General features: G+C 45.3%; 1 protein-coding gene across 1 annotated transcript in view; it reads right to left on the bottom strand.

Annotated features, from left to right (window-relative positions):
* Nucleotides 1–76: 76 nt before the first annotated feature.
* Nucleotides 77–24,159, bottom strand: part of LOC144139627 (cytochrome P450 3A41-like) — a 28,046-nt gene continuing 3,963 nt past the window's right edge. The window contains exons 3-9 of the mRNA XM_077671923.1: nucleotides 16,701–16,953; nucleotides 12,055–12,148; nucleotides 11,720–11,828; nucleotides 11,546–11,634; nucleotides 3,720–3,860; nucleotides 2,214–2,379; nucleotides 77–867 (exon numbers count right to left, since the gene is read on the bottom strand). Of these exons, the coding sequence (XP_077528049.1) occupies nucleotides 784–867; nucleotides 2,214–2,379; nucleotides 3,720–3,860; nucleotides 11,546–11,634; nucleotides 11,720–11,828; nucleotides 12,055–12,148; nucleotides 16,701–16,953 (936 nt within the window). The 3' untranslated portion in view covers nucleotides 77–783. The remainder of the gene's footprint in view (nucleotides 868–2,213; nucleotides 2,380–3,719; nucleotides 3,861–11,545; nucleotides 11,635–11,719; nucleotides 11,829–12,054; nucleotides 12,149–16,700; nucleotides 16,954–24,159) is intronic.

The raw sequence follows: 24,159 nt of genomic DNA, 5'->3' as shown, positions 1-24,159 counted from the left end.
CTTGTGTAGAAAATAAAATCAACAACAAACCGCTGGAAATATTTCATTAATTTATTAGCCATTCTAACGTTTCAAGTTCATGCTGCCGAACCATCAGGTGCAGTATGAATCCCGAAGAAGATCACAAATAAAGAAAACAATTATTGTAAAAATGCCCCAGAAACCACCCATCGGAGGGACAATACTTGCTGGCAGTACGTTTGGAACGGGTAATTGAATACGTATTGCTCCATGTTTTAGACAAGAAGACGCGTGCTCACTCTTGTTGCTATGATGCAGTCCTCGCTTCGGGTTTTCTACAGCGCATTGTTGCTGGTAGTAGCGGGCTTTCGTAAAAGAGAGAGCCACAGCCACCACCTTCACCTACCATTTCCCGCCATCTTCCTGCCCACTCAGTCGTACCTCCTTCCTTCCATGAAGTTTCCACTGCCTCTACCCTTCTCCTCTCTTTTTGCTTTTCAACATTTCCCTCTCCGTACAACCTCTGATCGGCCCACAAGCGTTTTTACGACACTGTACTCTTTCACCGTTCCTTCACCCTGCTTACCCTGAACACTTTTCTAGAAACCCCGTCCTCTTGTCGTCTTCCGCAAAGTTTGAGAAGATTGCTGAGCGTAAGACATGGGACCCGGACATATATATAAGCGAATAAAATGGACTGGGAGTGAAAATAGCTGAGACTTCTAAGCGGCTAAAATACCCAAGCTATGGTCTCTTGCATATACTCCTAACCAACAAGCCGGTCTTTAACCAAATCTGTACACCATGATCTTTCGGTACCGCTCAGTTAATACGTTGAAGCTTTAGCCAAACGCCGTTTTGAGGGTAGGCAAAGGTGAATGAAGACCCGACCTCTAAGTCTTCCTCCTGCAAAAAAAAAAACAATAAATAGTAAAGAGTTTTGTTTCACTAAGCATACGAGTGCGGAAAAAAAAGAGGTAACTATGTTAGTTTTCAAACAAGCTGCTCGGACATGGAAGCGCCAGAGATTCTCCAAGCACTGAAACAAGAAGACGACCGAACACTTTATACTGTGTTATGTAATGTTTAATGTTACCATTTTTAATTTAACACTTTGGTACCTTTCAATTTGTGGAAAAAAAGGGTGTACAAAACATTACCGAAAACACTAGAGTTACGGCGATGTGAAATGGGAAGACCAGAAGTAGCAAATAACCTCGACAGAAAAAAATGATGGAAGTTACAATACAAAAACGCACAACATTAAAACGCTGCACTGTGCTTTTAATCATGCAAACTAATGCAGTTTCGTTTTTAAGAATTATTTTTTTGTGTAAAAAGAATTTGTCCTCTTGGGCTGATCATGTTTTGTCAGTGTCCTGACATGTGTTGAAGACTAGCTTTGCCAGACACTTAATTTCCTCTAGGTATATCACTGCACGCCACGAATACTGCGCTTGCAAAAGAATCTTCTCGCACAAAACGCATCAAGCAAACGAATAGAGAGCTTTTTCCCCTTTTCCGAGTCTTCAAACATGAACGTGGTATGAAGTGGACGCTTGACTTTATATTTAATTGGTTGAGTAGGCATAAGCCAAGTGTAAGCGCACTTTGCCCTACAGGTATACCCCAGAAAATTTACTACACATATCGTGGCTCACAAAGATGTAGCAGTTGCAAGCGCATAGCACATGGAGCATAACGCCGCAGGTTTATTCCCCAGCTGCTGTGACTGTTACGTAAAAAGGTCACAAAAACACGCCCGTGTCACAAAAATCCTGTGCCTGTCACCGAGAACAAGTGGTTTAGCTTATGCGTTTTCCCTCCATGCAGTACGGAGCGCGGCAGCATCAGAGCCCAGGTGTAGGGTTGCGTGAGACCCAGATTGAAATGCTGTGTACACCGTTTTCGCAGCAAAAAACTGTCTATCCCAGGTTTTGTGAGCTGGTCTATTGCAAAACGTTTGTGAAAACCACAAAGGAATGAGAGAAATCACCCAGTAGATCGCCTAGATGTATGCAGAAAGACGTACAAAAAGCATTGTTTGATTAATGAAGCAGTTATGACGACAATGTTTATTCCAGCTAAATGCACTGGCAATTCTAACGCGGCAATAAAATCACTTGGCCGCGTAGAAGGCTCATACAACGACAGAACGCATGCAACAGCCAATTCCTAGACCCCGGACGACTGGACAAACTGAATGACGAAGCAGTAGCGCAGTACTTTTTTTTTGTATTGTTGTGACTCACCTTCATATGACGCTCGTCGAGCACGATCCTATATTTGGCCAGTAATTTTGCCATCGTCAGTTTTATCTCCATTTGAGCGAAGCGCAGTCCGATACAGTTTCTCGGTCCCTGGCCGAACGGCTGATACACCATGGGGTCGATACTGTGTTTCCTGTCGCCGCCGAACCTTACAAGGTTATAGAATAAGGGAGCTTGTCAAGCGCGAGTTGTGTGCAACACTTCCAATGCAGCAGAAGACAAGTAGTTTTGCAAGAACATTCTGGGAGATATTGTCCACGTGAAGCTTGTTGTGGGACAGTATCAGTTCGTCGGTATTGGTAGAGAGTAGTTCTGGCATTTCTTATATATATTGTGCAGCTCTGCCTTGCTACCATGTGCATGAATTACCGATTGGTGTGTTGAAGGTCGCGAATTCGGCGAATAATGATGCACGACGTGTGACCTAATTTAAGAAGGCAATAGCCACCCAGAAGCCATGCAGTAGAAAACCTCATGCCTGCGTTACGTATAGTTACAACGCTTTCATAATTTATTCTTAAAATATTGCGCCGTTTTTGCTAGTGCCGATCATGACATCGCCACAATACTTGCTGCTGGAATAGGTAGTTCATCTATGACGATTAGAGCTATAACAAAAAAACTGGAGGAGAGTTGCGCTATTTGAATACTCCGTATTACAGCCACACGAACAAAAATATACTATTTGAGTTTATGTAACTGTTCAGGACGCTTTAATACTACAATAAGTCGCTTCCGCTTTCTCTCAAATACTCGGACTGTTCTATGCTACCTTTTTCTTGTTTTCAAGCACAGTGCTCATACACGTATTTTCTTTGCCTGGGCAGTCGAAAAAAGACATTTTATGAATGTAATTATAATTTTCTCTTCAATGGCAACCACTCATGTTGTCTCCCACCCAAAAAGCCCAAGTTAATATGTTCCTAAACAACTGCACTCGAAAAAGACCGCGACGACAAAATTCAACTTGGTTTACTACATAGACCGCTTTTTCGGCTAACAATAACACCAATTTTACTTCAAACTTGATATAAACAATGACCGTATAAAGTAAAAACTTCGAAGCCCTGGCGAATCCCCAGCCACTTGCCGGTGATTTTCTTATGGCGTCACAGAACCTTCTTCGTGCGATTAACGGCCGCCCACTTTATGCATTCCCAAGAAAAGTGACTTGGTGACTGTTGTGGGACCTCTAATTCTGTTTGGTGCCATCACTTAAATTCCAACATGCTGACGGCACACTGATAACGATGTTTTTAGTGCGGGCTCCTATTACGCCACTTCTGCACATGTTACGTCATTGAATAGTGAGATTTGACATTTCTGCGCTATTTCTTCCCTTTTAAAAGATAAAAATGTATTTCGCCGCTGTAATGAAACTGCGTTACTAAGGGCTAGTTCCTTAAAATTTACTAACGTTTCATTTGGTCCTCATCGCGCGTTCAACATATTCGTGTACAAACGGAAGTGCTATGGCAGGGACGTTACCGGTCCGGATCAAACTTGTCTGGCTCATCCCAGAAGTCAGGGTCACGGCCCAAGTGATGAACGGGAACGAGGATACTGGTTCCAGCTGGTATGGTGACGTTGTTATGCATGTAATCTTTGTCGCAAGACCTGGTGACGAATCTGTCACGAATGATGATGAAAAACCTTCTTGTTACCATTCTATAATTGATATTTATGGTGTGAAAGTATCACAACCTCCACCGGTAACGAGGCTACATTTTTGCATGACCCCCGCACTGGCCACCTTGTGTATTAAAGTTACGGTAAATGGGACACCGCGGGCCCCGAGCCCCCATCTCACGCTGTTTCCAACCATGGCAATTAGTTAAAAGGTTAGGCGTGCAAGCCTTGAACAGTGGCTGTCAGAGCCATCGTCAAGCTCCGGCCTATGAGCTCCCTGTCCGTTTACAGGGCAGGGAGCTCCGGGGCGTCACTGGTATCAGGGTAAGGTAAGTGAAGAAAGTACTCCGGTACCCTGCTCGTTTACTGCGCTCTGCGTTTTTTTTTTCAAGATTCTGTAGACCCAACGATTCTGAACAAAGTAACATTCTGAACAATCTTCCAGTTATATGTCCTAACAAATATTTTGTGTCAAAGTCCGGGCGGCACTGTCAAATGTTCACGTGCAGGAAAATGGCGCGCCTCAAGGTGGCGTTTACGCTGCACATTGTTTACAGTTAAGATGACCTCCCTCCGAAAGGTGTTGCCACCAACCACGACGTGCAAATCATGTAATCTAGCAATTTTCGAATGCCAGGTCCAGCTTGGTGTTAACAGACTAGCTGGATGGGCGGATAAAAACGCTTTTAAGCTGAACTCATCTAAAAGTACTTGTGTTGTGCTCTCTAGAAAGCGCTGGATCCATGCGAACCCTTACATCGCTCTTAAAGACGTATCAAATTCTGTCAAAAAGAAACACAGGTTTTTAGGCATATTTTTAGATAAAAAACTGAACTTCATTCCACACGTTAAACCGGTCAAACAAAGATGCCTGGAAGCTGTCAGCATACTTCAGGTCCTCTCACACCAATCCTATGGTACCGACAATTTTTATATTTCTTTATACTGCTCTGGTAGGGTCCCGGTTGGACTACGGGAGTATTATGTATGTGTCTTCCACAAAAACGACCTAAAAATGCTTGACCCAGTGTGGTACTTGTGACTTCGCCTTATGTGTGGCGCTTTTCGCACCGGCCCTGGCTAGAGCCTTTACATTGATTGCGATAAATGATCCCTGCATCAGCAGAGAACATATATGGACTTGCTGTATGCTGCATAAATCATGTCTACGCCTACACATATTTTTATTTCGACCATTAATAATACATCTTCACGCTGACTTATTTTAGATCGTCCGTCTGTTTCTGTGCCTTTCTCTCTTATAGCAAAGGACGACGCTTCTGAGCTGAAAGTCTCTTTCTCAGACATTCACAACACACTCATCACTGGATTTTATACCACCCTAATTCGTGTGAAATATCCTTTACGCAGCTTGATAAAAAGAGGGCACCAAAAATTGCAATAAGGCAGAATTTCTTGTTTCTGCAGGATACGTACTGGTTTGCAAAATTTTACAGCGTCGCGTTAAATACTGCTACCGCTGTGTCTCATGCTGTGCATGGACAGAGCTTTCGTATTTGTAAAACGATGAATGTCCGCAACAATATTTTCACGCCAGAAGCATACGGTATCGTAATTGTTTTATCTCACATTGTGCAACATCGAATACCAAAGTCCATCGTGGACGAGGACTTCGCTAGCGTTGTGCGTGCGCTGTCATCCAGAAAACGTTAGCAAATTATCAATCTTCTTTTTAATGCTCTAATGTCCGTATATTCCTCAAATATCGAGAAAGCAATATGCTGCGTTCCTGGCCACTATGCGATAGCCGAGAACGAAACCGGGGATGAAATAGCCACTGCTGCTACAATCGCGAGTACAGTAGACATAACAAAATTATCCTACGCCGACCAAAAAGCCACACATAAAATTACAACTTCGCAGAAGATGGCAAACACACTGGAGGGAATAGACATACAACAAACTGCGCGTAATAAATCCACTCTTGCGACCACACACCGCCGACATACGCAACAGACAAACTAAAGTTACCTTGGCTAGGTTACGAGTCCGGCCCACACCGCTAACACACTTCCACCTACTCAGGAGAGCTCCAGTGCACCTGTGCAACAGTTGTTGAAAGCGCCTAACTGGAAATAATGTGCCATTCTAATGCAAACCACTCGACCCAACACGACACAAACACTACACCCAACGTTAGAGACAACACATCCCACTAGACCCAGCGCTTTTCCTGTCTGACGATCCCATATTTTCTGTCAAGTGCCCTTTATGCTATTTAGCAGAAGTGAAATGTTTACACCTGATATCGTACCACGCATAGCCTCGACCTGGCCTTCTACACCAGCCCTCCTCATTGTCTGTGGTTGATTTCACCTTTGTTCTTGCTGACCGATTTTGGTTTTTACGTCTTCATCTCTACCATATATCCACTGTTTTGGAGCTCTTTGCCGCAGTTGCCTTGCGCCATTAACATCAAACCATGATCATTAGGAATTAACAGCAAATGCACTGCATTTAAGTGGCAAAAAAGCGACGAGGACGAAGAAAAAGCACACCGGACGATCGCTAGACTTCAACTGAAATTTAATTGGCATACGGGAAACATAGAAAGATAACATAAAGCAACCTTTCCCGTTAATCTAGTCGCCACCTCAAACTCGCCCAACTATGTATCGCGCATGCGCCCTCGTAAAAAGCATAATTACTTTTCTGTAGACGCAACCGAATGCGTGCATGGCGAACAATTTTCGGCTTCTGTGTACATATGATATGCCCCGTTAATCTTCCGACCGGTTTGGTCGCTTCCACGTCCTAACTCACGTGTGTCCTCAAACATAAGGCGCATCCATGGCACCGCTTTCAATAATAAGCCAGGTGGGCACCCCTCGCAAGCGACGACAGCGCTGTTCGTTTCTTTCTCAATCTGTCATTTATGTACCGTCACGTCTGTCTTATGTAGCACTTGCCACAGGACAACGGAATGTGGTTGATGACCTTCTTTTCACAGGTGAGAAACCTGGGGCCGTGTTTTTTGGCCAAGCTATCGTGGTTTTGTGTTTACGGCGGTGCACATCCACATAAGATTGCCTGGTGCGGTGGCCAGTACGTCAACGCCGCACTTTTTGCCCCCTTTTTTCAGGCAGTCCATCAGCTGATGTACAAGAGGGACACAATATTGCGGAACCCACCGCGGTGACTCAGCGGCTAAGGCGTTGCGCTGCTGAGCACGAGGACTCGGGTTGGATTCCCGGCCGCGGCGGCGGCTTTTCTGGTGGAGGTGAAAAGCAAAAACGCCCGTGTGTACGAGATTTCGGCGCACGTTAAAGATCTTAAAGTGGTCAATAATTATCAGGAGCTCTCCACTACGGGCGTGCATCATCGCCTGCGTTGCGTCGGCGCGTTAAACCTTACAACCAATCAATTAATCAAACATATTCCGGAACGCGAGCGCGTGGCCAGAACTGCTGCCGCTGAGCACTCTGGAGGCACGGCGTCTGGTGCCGAGACCGACGCAGCGCACATGTGGGTCCTTTTTACTCGTATGCACGCAAGTTTTCTCGCTTTCGGTAGCCACGCTACGATTGTCAGGAACGTGCCACGGGGCAACGCCTTTGTAGCCTCCATTTCGCCGCAACAATCAGTCTACGGCCAGACGGGCCGATTCACCGGCGTTTGCGCGTGCGTTCATGTTGTGACTAATCGTCCTTCTAAAGGCTTGTTACTTCGAAGCCGTTTATGTCAAACCACTTGAGTTTTCATTCCGGTGAAGCCGATTTACTCAGTGCCGCTCCGGGGTACCTCCTCGCCGCCGCCGACCCCACTTTCTTAAGTTTTATTCCGCTCGCCAGAACCGATGGCTCTTTCACAAGTGGCCAAATCGGCTGACAACGGAGGTAGCACCGTTGTCAGGTGATTGCGGACAATCAACAGTTCCGCGCTGGGCGTTTAAACGACCACATGGCCAAGTCTCACATAGCCGAGTATCTCGTATCCCGTCTGGTGTAAGAGCAACTCGGCTGGTTGGAACGCCAGCATGAGCCCACAATTTTTCTTAAGCTTCAAAGGCTTTCCCAGCGACATTTTCATCATTCTACATCACGCCTAACTATGCGCTCATCACGGGTTGCAGGTTTATGTGTGCAAAGGTCGGGGGCGGAAGGAGGGCGGTGTGCACGCTCAGCTGAGATTCATGCCGGTACCGACAACATGCCCTTTGTGATGGTGGGAAATTTAAACGCGGAAGTCTCATGGCTCAGAGTCCCCTGTCCGCTGCTATTTATCAGCTGAAGGCGGTTTTGGGCTTATGTACCCCTTGAGCTCCAGGCGCAGACAAGATATACATACACCATAATAGAACACCTACACGCAGACACACTTGAAACACCTCTACACCTATACAATAAAATATGGCTTTAGGGGCACACACTAAATTCTCGGAGAGAGGCCATAAAAGTGGCTTTCCTGAATAAGGGGAAGCACCCGTCTTCGCCATCAGGTTATTCTCCCGTCGCCTGAGAAGCTGCCTGTGCAAGCTTCTCGAGAGGATAATAAATAAGAAACTCGTGTACTTCATAGAGTACAATGGTTTTTTTGTCAATTTCCCGGCTGGCCTCAAGGCACGGCGATATCCAAACGATCAACTTATGGCCCTTGAGTCGTACATCCAGGACGCCTTGGCTTACAAACAGTTTTTCTGTAACGGGGTTTTGAACTCGAGAAGGCTTATGCGCACTAGTAACACCACTGTGCATGTTGAGACGACTTCGTAATCAGTTCAGTAATTCCCGCATTTATGGCAACACACACGCATTTAATTTGTCAGCACTGCCTCGGGACATTTTCATGTGGAATACTTTTCCACATACCATTGCTTCCATAGCTCCAGTAAAATATTTAGGGAAAATGTGCGTCGACATTTTTATGTTAATGACGGGCAAAACAACTTTTCTAAGCCTGTCACATTTTGTGCCCTGTGCTGTTTTTGATTAGGTTTTTTTTTTAATTGCGTAGAAGGCTGCTCCTTTTTTCTGTTTGGATGCTATTTTTGGTATGAAATTGCAGACATCTTTGTTTCATTTTCGTGTGTGTTACCGCATGTTGATATTCTTGCATCCTCTTTATGAATGCGCAAATTGATTTATGCTATTTTGCCTTTTGGTATAACCGTGTCTTATACCTTTGAATAAGCTCCGATGGTTTTGTAAATACTTTTGTATTTACCCCCTCTTACTCAAGGCTCCTAGAAGCCTGTAAGTTACTGTAAATAAATTAGTTACATGATCATACGGCTTGATGCTACGGGATTCTAAGCTACCTGAACTCATTCGGTGTTTCTGGCAGCATGATGAAGACCCTTGGTAGCTGCATGTCAACGAACATTTTTCGCCCGAAGTAGGTCAGCACTCTCAAAGGTTCATGTGCAGGATAATGGCGTGCCCAAAAGCGGAGTTCATGGTAAAGGGGAACTCACTAGGTAAGGCATTGTTACGAAACATGTTTGATTCAATTTATGTTTGCGATGTTCAAATGTCTTTCAAGTCAAGTAACATGTCAGTATGTGAACGCGAAGTTTAGCTTGGTGTCAAAACATTTGCCTGCTGAGTAGATGACAAGAGGTTTGAGCTGAACTCAGGCAAAAATACTTGTGCTCTCCAAAATGCGTGGAATGCGGCCAGATCCTGACTTCAAACTGAACGCGTGTGTCTATTCCAGTGGTAAGGGAAGACAAGTTGTTGGGCGTAGTTCTTGACAGAAAACTTACGACCATCCCGCCCATCAAACAACTTAAAACAAAAGTTCCTAAAATTAATATTATTAGTCTTGTCATATCATTACTACTGTGCTGATAAAAATATTCTGCTGCGAGTTTATTCCAGCTTGCTCAGCTCCCGATTAGGCTATGGGAGTGTTGTATATGGACAAGCATCGTAAACAGCCTTAAAAATGCTCGACTACGTTTTGCCCTTAGGGCTGCGGCTTGGGTCTGGTGGTTTCCGCACTAGCCAGGCTCAAATTCCGTACTTAGAATATGACAAGTGCTGCCTAAGGTACCAACGGTAGGTTCACTTCTTTTATGTTTTAAAAATTTTATCACTGACTAGCCATCCTAATGGTACTTTCACCCTTAATGATACAGCCGCAGTAATGATAAATTCACATCCCAACCTTTTTTAAACCACTCAGGCCTTCGTGTGCCTTTCCTTTCAGGCTGAGACAGGAAGCTTCTGATCTGCCTGTCTCTTTTTTACAACAATAAAATAATCTATCCTTGAATATATACCCCCATACCACCTTCACCCTGTATCGTGTTACCTGTCTTTTACACAATTTCAGAAACACAGGGCACCACAAATTGCTACTTTGCAGCATTCCATGTATCCGAAGAAGAAATACCGAGCTTCAGAATGGTTTAGGGATGCATATAAAACTTCCATAGCGTGTCTCGTGCTGCGCACCCTCCAATGTCCAACCATGAATGTAAATACGAACATTTTTACATCGGGCGCGTGTGGTATTTTTCTTGTTGCAGGTCATATTGTTCAACATCATATTCCAAAGTTCATCATCTACACAGATTCCCTTAGCGACGTGTGCGCGTTGTCGTCCCGAAAGAACTCCACAATATTACCTCATTGCCAATTTTTAGGAGTTTTACTTAAGCGTATGACACTAATCTGGAAGTTATAAGATATTGGCTACCAGATCATTGTGGGATGACTGGAAATGGGGCAGTGCGTGAAATCGCTACTGCTGCTGCCACGAACATGAACACAATGAACATAATAACGATACCCTACACCGACATCGAGCCACACATCACACAACACCTTCAGAAAACATGGCAAGCAGACTGGAGTGAACACACAGACAACAACTTACACGTAATAAAACCCCACTTCGAAATATGCACTACCGACACAAGCAAAAGGTAAATAGAAGTCACTTTGGCTTACTAAGGATAGGCAACGAACATGCAACAAATTCGTATCTGCTCACGGGATCTTCACAATCCTTGTGTAGCACATGTGGACAGGCCCTGTTTCTAGTTCACATTTTAATTACATCCAAGGCATTCGACACCAAACGACGCAAACATTTTCCTGAACTATACAGACGCCACATCCCGATACACCCTTCATTCTTCAAGGCCGAGAGCCCAATGTTTTCAATTCGGCGTGCTTTCATATTTTTAACCGACGTCACATTTTTACAGCTCCTTACAAATCATGCATAATCACCCTGGTCTTATATACCAGTCATCTCCATAGCCTTTTTTTCGTTTCAATTTTCTTTTTACTGACATAATTTGGTATATACTTACCATTCCATCTGTGTCATTAAATAACTGTCGTTGGCTCTCTTTGCCCTAGCTCGCCTTGCGCCACCTAACACCAACTCGCACGGTATGAAACTATACGCAAAAAAGATTCTCACCAGAGCGTGCCAACACTGTAGATGACGTCTTTAACTAGATGTGCGAAGGCACAGCGTGTGCTTGCCAGCTTATAAAAATTCATATCAGGGTCGCAGTAATCCTACGCCTTCAGCAAAAATTCCACAGAAAGATCACAAAAATGACCGCAGAGTGCAATTTCGCAAAGCGCTGGTCATTGAACATGACCAGCGCCGTATGTGTAATATTTGCTGCGTACTTTTACAACCGACAAGGCTGTTAAACTTAGCTGGATCCATACATCGGCAAAAAAGGAACGTAAACTCACCCAACTATCGGTGCGTATAACCGAAGAGTTTCCGAAATAACCTGGTCCAAATAGTTCATTGCAAAAGCGTTGTCGTATGTGAAAGATCCCTGAAATGGTATTGAGGCACACATGCCAAATTAAGAGCGATAGTTCCTAAGCAAAGAAACAACGACCAAGGATAGATGTACTCACATCTCTTTTTAGAACTTCTAATACTTCTTCCCTCAATCTGTCTTGTATATCTTGATGTTTTGCCAGGAGATATGACATAAACGACAAAGTCGTGCCGGTTGTCTCAAACCTGAAACAAAAACGGCAAAGCAGTCAACATGAACCTAATTGCGACATGTTTGAGTTTCAAATACAATCTCAAATTCCTGGCACTCCCGCGGTAAGAATACTAGGAAAATGTATCCATTTTCGTCTCTTTCTTTTTCTCGTCCATATGCGTTTGGCGTTAGAACTTTTTACAATTTTTAAAATGTATAAACGTCAATCTTGTCACGAGCATCGAAAATTTTACGTACCCTGCCACGAAGAATACGTGGCCATTGGCCACAATTTCTTCATTTGTTAAGAAGCGTTTCTTCTTGTTGCTATAATTTGTCGACATCTTGCTTTCTGCAAAAAGTGGGACACTTTGAGTACGTCAATAAGAAGGTACTCATCTACTCAAAGCGGGAATTGGCCGTAGTGTTCATGAAAAAAATGACTTATAATCAGACGAAAACAGACGCACAACATCCGCAAATTATACTTCAAAAACACCAGACGCTAGGTGCAGTACAAAAGACGCCAACCCGGAATCCAACCGTCTCACCTTCTAAAGTGTTGTCCGTATCGTAGTTGGCTGTCAGAGAGTGTACATTGACTGGCGCACCTTCTTCCACTTCGGCATTCAGCATTAGTTGTAGTATGTCTGTTCTCGCCTCCTACAGTGAACCATAAATATATATGCATTTCCGTTTACTTTGTATTAGGTTTTTCTTCGTTCATGAGACCACCTCATTTTTACCGACTGATAGATTGCGCTGACCCTTCATTTAGCTGGCCCTTTCTTTATTCACCCAACAACCATCATGCTCAGCTTTCCTTTCTCAAGTTGTCTACAATGCCCACTGCAATATATAGTTCATATTTCTTTTTATTCCTCCTAAACGATATCCAACAATTAAAAATCTACACGTATGGTCTCAAAGTTAACATAAACTAGCACTAGCAACAGATCACGTAACATTAAGAAAACTTCACCGTTGCGCAACAGTCAAAAACACACCGGAAAAAGAACAAAGTAATTTGCCCGTAGTTTAAGAAAAATAGCGTTGTTGAATCAGTGAGCTCAAGACTAGCGCGAGAGTTGTGTGCTGCCCAATGGCGATCATTGGTTATAATTGAAAAATTGCAACTTTTCTCGGTATGTGAAAAATTAATGAACTTAACGATAGGATTCTAGGCCAAATGGCTGATGGCGCAAGGAGAACAAACGTGCAGAGCTAAAATGCTGCCCATTAAAGCAGACAGACAGATATTGCCTCTTACCCCGTCAATTTGGGGGATTTATATTCACGGAAAGCACTACTAAACTTGAAAAAGTCAAGCCAAAAATATTCTATTAAAAATCACGAAATCACACTGCTACAATTGTCAAGAGGAGCATTAGTGCACATGGTCTGAATGATTTATTTTTCCGCAAATGCTACGCAGCTCCATGTAAAATTTCACGGCAACTAGGCACTCTCAAAAATTTAATTTTGGAATACGCTCACAGTCCTGACCTACCACCCACATCTTCTCATTGATTTCCTAAACTGTGGTGTGTACTGTTGGCCAGCTGCCGAATGGAAGACGAGACCCTTCTTGTGACCGATGCGAAGACGACTAGAAAAACACATGGAATCCCGGACTAGAGTTTTATTACCGCTATTATACTCATTAAAATGTTTCTTTACGGCAGAGCTAATGTAGGTCCAGCCTTTTGGCCCATCCCCTGATGGTCGTGCGTACGGCACAAGTAGGAGAAGCTGGCCAGACCCGTCATCTGCCTTGCAGAAACCGGTTCTCAAACCCATCCATGGAGGGCGCAGTGGTCTCGCAAAGTCCGAGAGGAGAACGATCCTCGAACCGCTGACGTTTTGCTGCTGATTTCTTAGCGCGAACCGTAGACTTTGTGTGTTGACTGTGCCGAGAGAAGATAGCTCCGCTGTTGCACCAGATTTGATTGATTGATTGATTGATTGATTGATTGATTGATTGATTGATTGATTGATTGATTGATTGATTGATTGATTGATTGATTGATTGATTGATTGATTGATTGATTGTGGGATTTAACGCGCCGATGTTTCATAGGCGATGAGGCGCGCCGTAGTGGAGTGCTCGGGATAACTTTTGACCCCCTGGGGATCTTTAACGTGCGCCGAAATCTCGAGCACACAGGTGTTCTTGCGTTTCGCCTCCATCAGAAAATCGGGTGCCGCGGCCGGGAATCGAATCCGCGTCGTCGTTCTCAGCAGCACAACACCTTGGCCACTGAGCCACCACGGCGCGTTGCACCACATTTCCCGCTATGCAGGGGACCAAGTTTATTATTTTCTTTTCCTCCTTAAATATAATTTACACCGTCTGCACAGCAGAAAAGAGCTTACCTTAGGGTTGGCGCGACGAAACTTAACAATCTCCATCACACTGTTCAAGATGTTGTCTGTTCCTGCCTTGTGAAACCTCGCCAAAAGAGACAGAACGACGTTCCAAACCGGAGAAAACTCCGGAAAGCATGCTGCAACAATAAAAGTGATGCAAGTTCTTTGTCTCTCTAGAACCTGTTCTTGATCACATCTCAGCGTTCGCCAACACATCACTATATGCTTCATTTACGCACGCAGTGTAACGTGAACTTTGCGGACTCTTTAGTTTTCATTCCGTAAAAAAGCAATAATAGATGAAAATCTTCAGGATAGCTGCTGCACAATTAATCCTTAGGTGAAAGAGTCCATTCAAATAGTCCATTCAAGAGCCCATTCAAATACTCCAAGTGCAAAACAAATGTCTACAAATTTAAAAAACAGAAACAGTTTAATAGCTGCTCTACTGGTTTACGGTACCGTAAATTATAGGTAAAGCACATTCTCAAGCATGGGAATGAAAACATATTTTCTAATCAATCGTCGAATAGTTTAGACGGGTTGGTGGGATTTTTCGCCCGCAAACAAACCCGTTTCAAATTTTTCGGGGAACAATGGTCCGTATGCAAACCAACTCAAACATTGCTATATCTTTTTCCGCAGCTCAATAAATTTGTTTTCCGAAGCTTCCTCACAAAATTTGGCGCAATACGAGCTACTTTTGACGTGTTTTTGTTCTATCAGCAGTCAGCCATTTTTTTCTGCCGTCCATCAGCCATTTTGTGTTTCATCCGTTGGCTTTTTTGTGTGCATAGGAAACCAGATTTCAACAAAGACAGCTAAAAAAAAGTTCGCATTAAAATATAAACCCGAATATGTTCACTTGCGTGACCCAAATACACACCAAAAGAATACTCGTAATGTCGAGCGTTCAGGCGTGAAGTAGCCATCTCTAGAGAGGCTATAGTTCCTTATATCATCGCGGTGTTGCAGGGGCTGGTTTAATGCGTACTAATAGACTGGCGGTGGAGTGTGATTGCGCTGTAGTCTTAAATGCGCTGTGTATTCATATTACACCCTGAAGCCGCGTGTTTTATCTCACTCACGGCACTGCAAGTGAGAGCCAGTCTTGCTCTGGTTATTATCTAGTTAGCCTGGAATCTAGGCGTGGAGGTACAACGCGAAAATCTTCTTCAACGGAAAGAATGGCACAGTAAAAATGCTCTGTCGCCTTGCACGGGATGTGCACACGCGTCGGTTTAGCTCCTCTGCCTTTCGATGCCTGTACGGTAAAAGATACCATGCCCTCCTGTGCTTCCGACAGCTGAATGTACATATATATATACATATATACTTATATATATACATATAATGTACATATATATATATACATATACATATATATATATATATGAATGTACAAATATATTTTCATGCTTTGCGGCATTTTCTCTATGCACATCGGCGTTGTTCACACAGTTGGTTCTATTACAGTTAAACCTCGATGTACCGAACCTCTATGTGAGGAATTCCTAGATTTAACAAAGCTTTTCTATTCCCCGGTGCCACTCCCGTAGAAGCACGTATGTTTACGACCTATATGTAACGAAATCGCTGCGATGGTTAACCTTGGTGTAAAGAATTCGCTACGCCGATGAGGGATGGTTTTTTGCACTTTTTCTGGAAAATCTGCTGGAGAAATGCACCAATTTAGCGAACTTCGCCCGACACAAACTACCGTGTGTTTCTCGTGACGGCGCGGTGTCAGTTGGGTGCTGGGCCTGTCTGTCGGTGTGTAGTCGCGCGTCTCCAGTAGCATGTGTGATGTCGGTTCGTCGGTGCTGAGTTGGTGCCAGAAAACGAAAAGTGTTTCCTTATCAATACGAGCTCGCAATTTTAAATGGCGTCTCCGCGGGCGAGAAGGAAGAACGTCGCCACCCAGTACAGAATCCCAGCTGGCACCCTCTCCTCAAAAACTTTGAAGGCGGCACAGAGCATTAGGTTCGCGTAAACGCACCCTTTCAGCATAAGCTTGGTCCTTCGAACGGGTTAAATAAGACACCGAAAAGTGCCGAAAGACAAAAGTGATACTTAAGGTACGTTGCCAATACAGGGGTAAGTGACCTTGCTTCTTTGGAGTGCCGTGTATTGACTACGTTCGTGCGAAAGCTGCAGGCGCAGATCACGCAGTTTTTCAGTGTGAAATACATCCTTTAAAGGGAGTCCACCCTCACTGATATCTAGCATTATGGTTTCGTTTCTGCTCAAATCACGCGAGCCTTAACCTGAAACATGCATGTAACAAAAAATTGCGAATTTGTGTCAACTTCGTTATATCAAGGTTTAACTGTACTAATCATGAAATTGTATTATAGTCTCGTCGCCATTCGTACGCTTTAAAATCTGTCACCTAAATTGTTGTGAAAGCGACAACCTTTGCATTATAACATATAGTTTCTCCCCGTACCAGAGGAGAACGCCGAATTTTTTGGGTTGTCGCTAACTATAACCATTTTTTTGTGTAGTGTTACTGTGTGTATGGCACTGCTTACCTATAAGATAGTTCCTCCACGAATTGCGAAATTGTTCGAAGTGGTTCAAGCTGTGTTGATACAGGGCTTCTCCAATGCTGCTGTCTGCTGGCTTCTGTTGCACGTTAGACTTCAGCCCGAAGGCCGACCGAAGAATGATATCCGCCGTCAGTCGCTGGAAGAGCTCTCGTGCCTCAAAAGTCTCTGCTCGTGCCTCAAGAGCCTCGGCAATACCCAGAAACTCCAGTGTACAGTCTTCCATCAAGCCAATCATCTAGAAGTCAATCATGCGTACAACGTATTAGGTACTTTAAAATGGCCTGAGCGTATCTGGTTCCTGCAGCACGTCACATACAACACTCAATGTCACAGAACTACGCTAGACTACGTTTGCAGTGACACGTGTTTGACACATGACCGAATGAGCCGGTGAGCCCGAGCGAAGACATTTTTCGAAAAAGGCTAACATCGAAGTCAACCGAACCTCATGAGAAAGCAAGTAAAATAAAAAGAATACGACGAAGTGATTCGAAGATTTATCTGTGGATTTTTAAGAATGCGTCAGGATGTCGTCCTTATCGCTCGCGTTCTGAGGCTCCACCCTCACGCACACCATCCTTTGCTGTCCGTAATATACAACGCGAACACTCCTCGCGCAGCATGGCAACCATCCTTGGCGGTCTAACCGACTCAGAGGCGACGTTTCCTCGCTTTAGTCGCCTGTCCGTCATTTCTGTCTAGCAGAATAGTGCAACCCTTCGTCGCCGTCATTTTTTTTCCCTTGGCATCACGCACTGTCTGCAGACTCAAATGTAGATGCGTGCAAGCGGTCGCGGGAGTCCCAAGGCCCATCGAGGCAGCGGCAGCGCGGGCTCCGCGCTTCTACGTGCCTCCATGAAAACGAGGCAAAGGTTCCAATAGCTACCGCCGCGGCCCTTCCACTAGGTCATTTTTTTGCGCCCCTGTGCCTCCCGGTTCTTATGGACTGACGAGAAAATTAACACAGAACCTTTCAGATTTTGCATACATGCCGCACTGAAGGCGCAAGCTTAAACAAAAGAGAATCGCAGAAGATGATTAACCCGCTACAGCCTCAAACTAGTACGGCACCAGGTCAGAATGTTGAACCGAAGAAATAAATTGCAGGAAACCGCGGTGTCTCCTCTTCCATTCATCCTCCCAAAAAAGGAGCACATGAACCTCTGAAACACGAATGATTCACGTCAGGCTAACAACACCTGCAGAGCCGGCTTTCATTTACATGAACACCGACACTGCCCGGGGGAAAGTTCAGCTCGCGGGGAAGAAATGCATGAATAAACGGCTTTATTTAAAAAATAGGCCGGAGGCACTGCGGAATTATTGGGTGAAGAGGAAACAGAAGGCGAAGCTCCCAAGGTCTCATAGCACCCCTCAAGCACTGCGAGTTGCCCGTTTGATGGTCCAATCTTTCAAACCACTATGCACTGCATAGTAACGACCACTGGTAAGTGAATAGATTCCAGTGTACTTGCGAACAGCAGCATCGGATCGCAAGAGCTTTAAATGCGCGGTATGCGTCAGTGGCGTCGGGCAGTAAGTGGGTTATCAGCTGTAATCAGCCGCTTTTAAAGTCGGACACGAGAAAGGAACGGGTGACAGAAGATATAAAAAAGAGCATGTCGGCCAGCGCCGGCAGTCTACTTCGTAGTACGCTCAACACTCCTCTAAAACGGCGAACATAAACGCTCAAGAAGCATGTAAGACACGCAAATCACTGGCGCCCGAAATCGGCAGCAATTCAGCGTGTTCAACGGCGCCGACGTCTTCGAACGCCTAGGTATTTGAGCTTCCACATCGGAACGCACACCAAGCTTCGCTGTTGCCAGCATCGCATGTGCAAAGTAACGTCTTAACGTTGGATAGAGTAGCTGCGAACAATCAGGTGATCCATTTATTTTGCTAGTTTGTACACAGTGTACATATATTTTGGATATCATCCTTGAAAAAGTGTGAACTTGTGTGTTTTCAAATTTGTTGCATTTTTGTAACGTGGCCAACCGCAACGTTGGTTATTTGTGTTGGGCATCGATTTGAAATTCGCAGCTTGCTTTCTTCTCGTTGTTCCCGTTATAAAATAGTGTTTTGTGAGTTCGAAACACCGGCTCACTTCATCCGCTGAAAATGATGTAAGCTGGGCGTGTGCCTCGGAAATGTTAGGTCTCCAGGGACAGCAGTTTGGTTGGGAGTATATTATGTTTTAGGCATTCTTACTTCGTTAGGTGCATTTTTTTTCAGTAAGTCGTGCTCGCCCTTGTAGACATTCATTACCACAATATCCTGAAGTATTTTTGTGCATTTCTAACCGTACCATTGTACAGTTATAAACAAATAAAGCACGGATAGAAAAACATGATGCTGTACACACAAAACACAAGTTAGCCTGAATGGGAGTTTTTTGGCTGTAATACGTATTTTAAACTCCTCACGGCAGGCGGCCTGCTTCCACGTGTGGTAGTATGATGGTGGAAAAACTGCCAGTTTACACCGATGGCCACAAGCCGTCGTAAATAGGCGCATTTACCATGATTGTACCTCTTCACAAAACGCAGTATCTAGCTGTGAATACTGCGTTTGTCCTAATGGGAGTATAAAAACTCCCACGCCTCCTCTAATTCCTTCTCCTCCTCCTTCACCCTTTCCTCCTCTACGCCTCCTTACAAAATGGCTGCCAGTTGGTGTCGTTTGTCGTGTGAGCTCCAGCGTCCCCGAAAATTTATTGTCGATGTGAACTTGCGGCCGCAAGAACGGATGTGAAGTGCTTCCCGACAATCGAAGCTCGTTGCGAGCATTGTGGAACCAGCCTTCACTGACGTGCGACACACTGCAACGTCGCCTCCGTGTCACCGACCTTCGAGCAGACGGAATACGCCAGCGAGCCGACGCGAGGCCATTAAATGCAGTGATCGCTGAGAGTGGCTCGTTAAAAACAACGCGGTTGTGCCTCTGCGAGGTGGTTGAAGGTAAGATTTTAACGTTTTTTATTGTACCCAACATTTTGGGAGACTTGTGCCCCTTCCAGTGTCAAATAAACTCACCGTGTTTCCCGCGTCACTGCACGGGCGATTTTCCGCCACTGGAGGTGAGCGTTGTGCGTGAAAGACTGCGCCATGCCCAGAACGTCATAGGGGAGGACGAACGGTGTGAAAGCAATGCGTATTTGCGCGGGTCTCGAGCAGAACACTCACTCATTCACACTCGCGAGCAGAATGAAAAGTGTCCGAACTCTGAACGGCTGTTAGGTGTTTTTGTTAGGCTGTGTCTGTGGCTTACTGGCAGGAAGTTGGCCCGTCAAACGTCACAGGGCGGCCGCTTTTCTTGAGAAGTAGGTGTGGTGCCAGCCGCGCCTGCTACGAGGAGGGTGACTGCCGCGTGCCGCCGGCGAGTAATTGCTTTCACTGGAAAGGGAGAAGGTCGGGGCCCCGTGGGAGCTCTCCGTACGCTAGGCGCGTGTAACTATAACCAGAAAACGCCATTCGAGGGAGCATTCTGTAGGGTCAACGGACGACTGCTTATTTTATTTTTATTTTTTTAAAGGGGGGCAGGCGCAGGCGTCACACCGACCGAAATTTTTCCTTAACTTTGGGTGAGGGGCGAGAGGGCAGTGCGGGTGGTAAAACCTGAAGCTCGTTCCCAGAACACTACACGCAAGGAAAAGAGGGAAAGGAAGCATTTTGGGAAGTTGGTCGCCACAAGGGTCGCGCACCTTTTTGAACAGCAGAACACTTCGTTTTGACGAACTAGTGAGCGCAGGTGTCTCGGACAGAAGTGCAATTTTGCGTAGCTTTAAACAAACATTCAGACATTACGGAAAGTTGGACACAAGAGTGACAAGTTCAGCGTCTTTACAGTGCCATTTCTTTCTTCTTTTTTTTTTCAGGTCAGATGCCCAATATGCTTGTGTATTTGTTGCCGTAGATTTAAAGCGTTTTGCTATCCCTCTAATGCATGTGCTGCTGTGGCTTCCTGGGGAACGTGCCAGGAAGTGCGGCAACGTCAGCGTTTGGGAGGCAGGTGCAAGCAAACAGCGCACCGACGACATGCTGACCTCATTGTTTGCAAATGGCTTAAATTTTTTTCGTTGCGGAGTGTTGTAGTGGATAAAGTTCTTACCAAGATACCTTGTGTTCTCGATGTAGGTGTTTTGTTGATTCAGTGTTTTTATTGTCTTATTAACGTGTTCACACGTATATCGTATTTATGTCATTTTTATGCAATAAATTGATTGTGCAGAAAACAAACTTTTCACGTTTCGCCATTCAACGTTTGAAGGGAAAAAAGAATAGAAATTACGTAATCCAAAACAAAAAATGAAAATGCGGCCAGTGCGCTCAATAATAACTCCCAAATACAGTAATAAATTCCTCTGCGGCGCTTATATCAAGCGCACAAAAAAAAAACCTCGAATGCAGGTCAACACTGCTCCCGACGCGCCCCCTGAAAACTCCCAGTTGGAGGAAGCAATACATTCCCAATGGTACCCCTGAAAATTCCCATTGTAGTGGCAGTAAAATGAAACTCCCATATTCTACTGAAAAAACTGCTGAAATAATGGGTGTAAGGCGAAACTCCCATTGGAAGGAGTTTTAAAAACTCCGAATTGGTACTGAGTTATGCAACAAGCCATTTACTCCCATTCCGGCTTATTTGTGTTCTGTGTGTACACGCAACATTGAAAAATACTGTTTGCGGAGTTTCACAAATGTTGCCTTATGTTTGGAAAGCCACATTTCTCAACTTTGTTTCTGTAATACAGCCCCGCATCACTTTTATCTATACATGGAAAGAAATCGCGCTACTTCTGTGTTATGGTTCGTATTTTTGTGGTCGCGCTTCGTTTGTTCATGACTATACACAAAACAGCACTGACGATTGCTATACTCACTAATGAGAAATTTGTGCGCAGTGGGAACTGCAGTATTCTCGGTCACGGCGAATATCTGCTGCCTCTAAAAAAGTGATGACGTTATCCGCGGACATACAGCGGGGCGCGCTACTCTGCCGTTATCTTGCCGTGCGTCGCCTTCGCCGCGCACGTGGTCGAAAATCGTGTTTGAACCTCCCGCGCAAATGTAACGGGGCTCGGCTGAGCCACGAACTGGGGAGGGGCCGATGGCGACAGTGCGAGGGAGAGGGCGCACCGCAGCGGCGACGGATGGCGAAAGTGGGAGGGGAGGCAGTGAGAGGGATGACGTCGTAGCAACGCGTGCCACCCCTCAAACTTTCGCCTCACTTTCCTCCACCGTATTCTTTCTGTCTTTGCTCGCTCGGTTGCAACGCCGTCGCCGTCGCCATAGCCTCGAACAAACCAGAGTAGTGGGCGCCAAAGCGCTGCACACTAAAATTAGTACAACGATGTGCCGAACCCACATTGAGAAATACGTGAACATGAAATCTACCGGTAAAACCAAATCCCCCATTGTGATTGGCTAGGCCAACACTCCAAAATATATTGTATATATTAAGAGGGCTGCATATTTAGCAAATGCCAGTCTTTTATCTTAGCTTGTCTGCCAGATAGCTAAGACTTTGTGAAAATACAATTTTGCCCCTTTCGCGCTGTTAGCCGCGTCACTTCCGTGAGCATCTACGTGATCATACAAACGTACCACCAACATTTCAAGCCTTTGATCTGGCAGTTTCGGCTGCGCGTTGACATAGCAGAGCAGTCATTCAAACAGGAACAGCTATTCACAGATTTAAGTTCGGTCTTCTTACCCGTCCTCGTGAATAAATGCCCGTATTACGACCGTCACTGCAGAACTGCGCGGTGCGCGAAAATGCCAGAACCCGTTTAGTTTCGGTTTTCCGGTTTAACCACACCGGCAATGCGAAGGGCGGAAAAGTACGTCCCAATGTAAGGAAAAAAATCCCGCCATCTCCACGAAGTGAATGATGATGAGTGGGGCGAAGCTCCAATGCTTATCGGTAAAACCACCCACACATCATATAAAGACCTGACCAGTTGTTATAGGGGTGATTGTATATACACTTGCGGTCGCCTCTCTAACTAGCGCGCACGCCCGATTATGCAGCGGAGCAGTGGAGTACAGGTGTGTGCCGCGGCGCCCAGAGCGGCGGCGCGCCATCTAGCGGGCGACCTATGGACTATTGCGCAGCTGCGCCTCTAGCGGCCGTTTCGAGAACTAGTGGACAAGGTGCGCCGAGGGTCTTGCCCCGAGCAAGAGGAGCTTCGCCCCTAAAATTTTAATGAGTGAGCAAGAGATGCGGTGTGTCAGCAAAAGTTTTCCCAGTCGATCAGCGCACACAGAGCGATAGATGAAGAGAGAGAGACAGCACGCGCCGAAAGGGGTGACGCCCGCAGAACCGGTTGGATGCGTCTGTAAGCCCACTCTAACCCTAAGAGGATGCCCAGTCAATGCATGGAAAGATGCCCACATCGCAGTGTGTTTTACTTGGCCCTAACGCTATGTACGCATTGTGAAAGCGAGTGTGAAGTCAGTGAAAGGCTGAATAGGTGCCGAAGGAGGGTGTAATTAGAATGAAGGCCACGAAATTACGATACTGGTGGGCAACAAAACAAGCGGCAGGCAGCTAGTGCCGCTGGTAAAGCGTGTGCAAAGAGGGCCACTGAAGCGGTTAGAGCGCAAAGAATGGGTGGCATGGTGTACAAGGGGATTAAAAAAAAACGCCGTGTTGCCAAATTGTATATCCCAAATAAGGCATGCTCCCCGCATCTAATTCGCGAATTGGAGAGCTGAGATGCTTCCGCATAGCTAAAGCTCCAATAAATTATATTGGAGAGGACAGATATGAAACGAACCGTGGTAGATGAGGAGCGATCTATTTACACTAGAGTACATGGCTGCCGTCAGAGAGACTGCGCAGGCTGCGCGCCTCCCCGAACTTCGTCATCGTCGGAGGCTGTGACCACAGATATACGCGCCACTGCCATCTTCATCATCATTTCGGGACAATATCTAATTATTTTTGCCTCAAAGGACGTGTCAAAAACATCGCCGATGCTTCCAGTGTAGAGGGTGATCAAAATTAGGTCGACAGGATTTTTTTTTTCACATAACGCGCTTAGATCTACTTCACTACCACCTATACATTGAGGTTGTGCTCTCAGAGGGAGAAAGAATGAGGTGGGAATTATTGATATTGGTGGCCTACTAAACTAAAAGTGAATAATTAACGTTTTGGTGGCTGCAGTAAGCATGCATGTTTCTATCGAACAGTTAGGCGCAATCGTGTGCTATGCAGTTTTATTTCGAAACATTCTTCTAGTGCATCCGCACTCCGAGATATCGAACTATTAAATTTATTTCCCGTTTGCATGATCACGTATGCAAGACAGCGAGTACCGGCACAAAGCTCTTTCGTTTTAGGACATGTCTGCTATGTACGGTGTTTACTCTGAAAACGAGAAGGCATATATAGGCAAATCTGTTACTGGCCCCCTTTGGGTCTCGGCTGT

Source organism: Haemaphysalis longicornis, unplaced genomic scaffold, assembly GCF_048455015.1.
Source record: "Haemaphysalis longicornis isolate Haplotype H1 unplaced genomic scaffold, Haemaphysalis longicornis Haplotype H1 scaffold_5, whole genome shotgun sequence".
Lineage (NCBI taxonomy): Eukaryota > Metazoa > Arthropoda > Arachnida > Ixodida > Ixodidae > Haemaphysalis > Haemaphysalis longicornis.
Note: the sequence above shows the minus strand (reverse complement) of the source record. Positions and strands in the feature narration are given on the sequence as shown.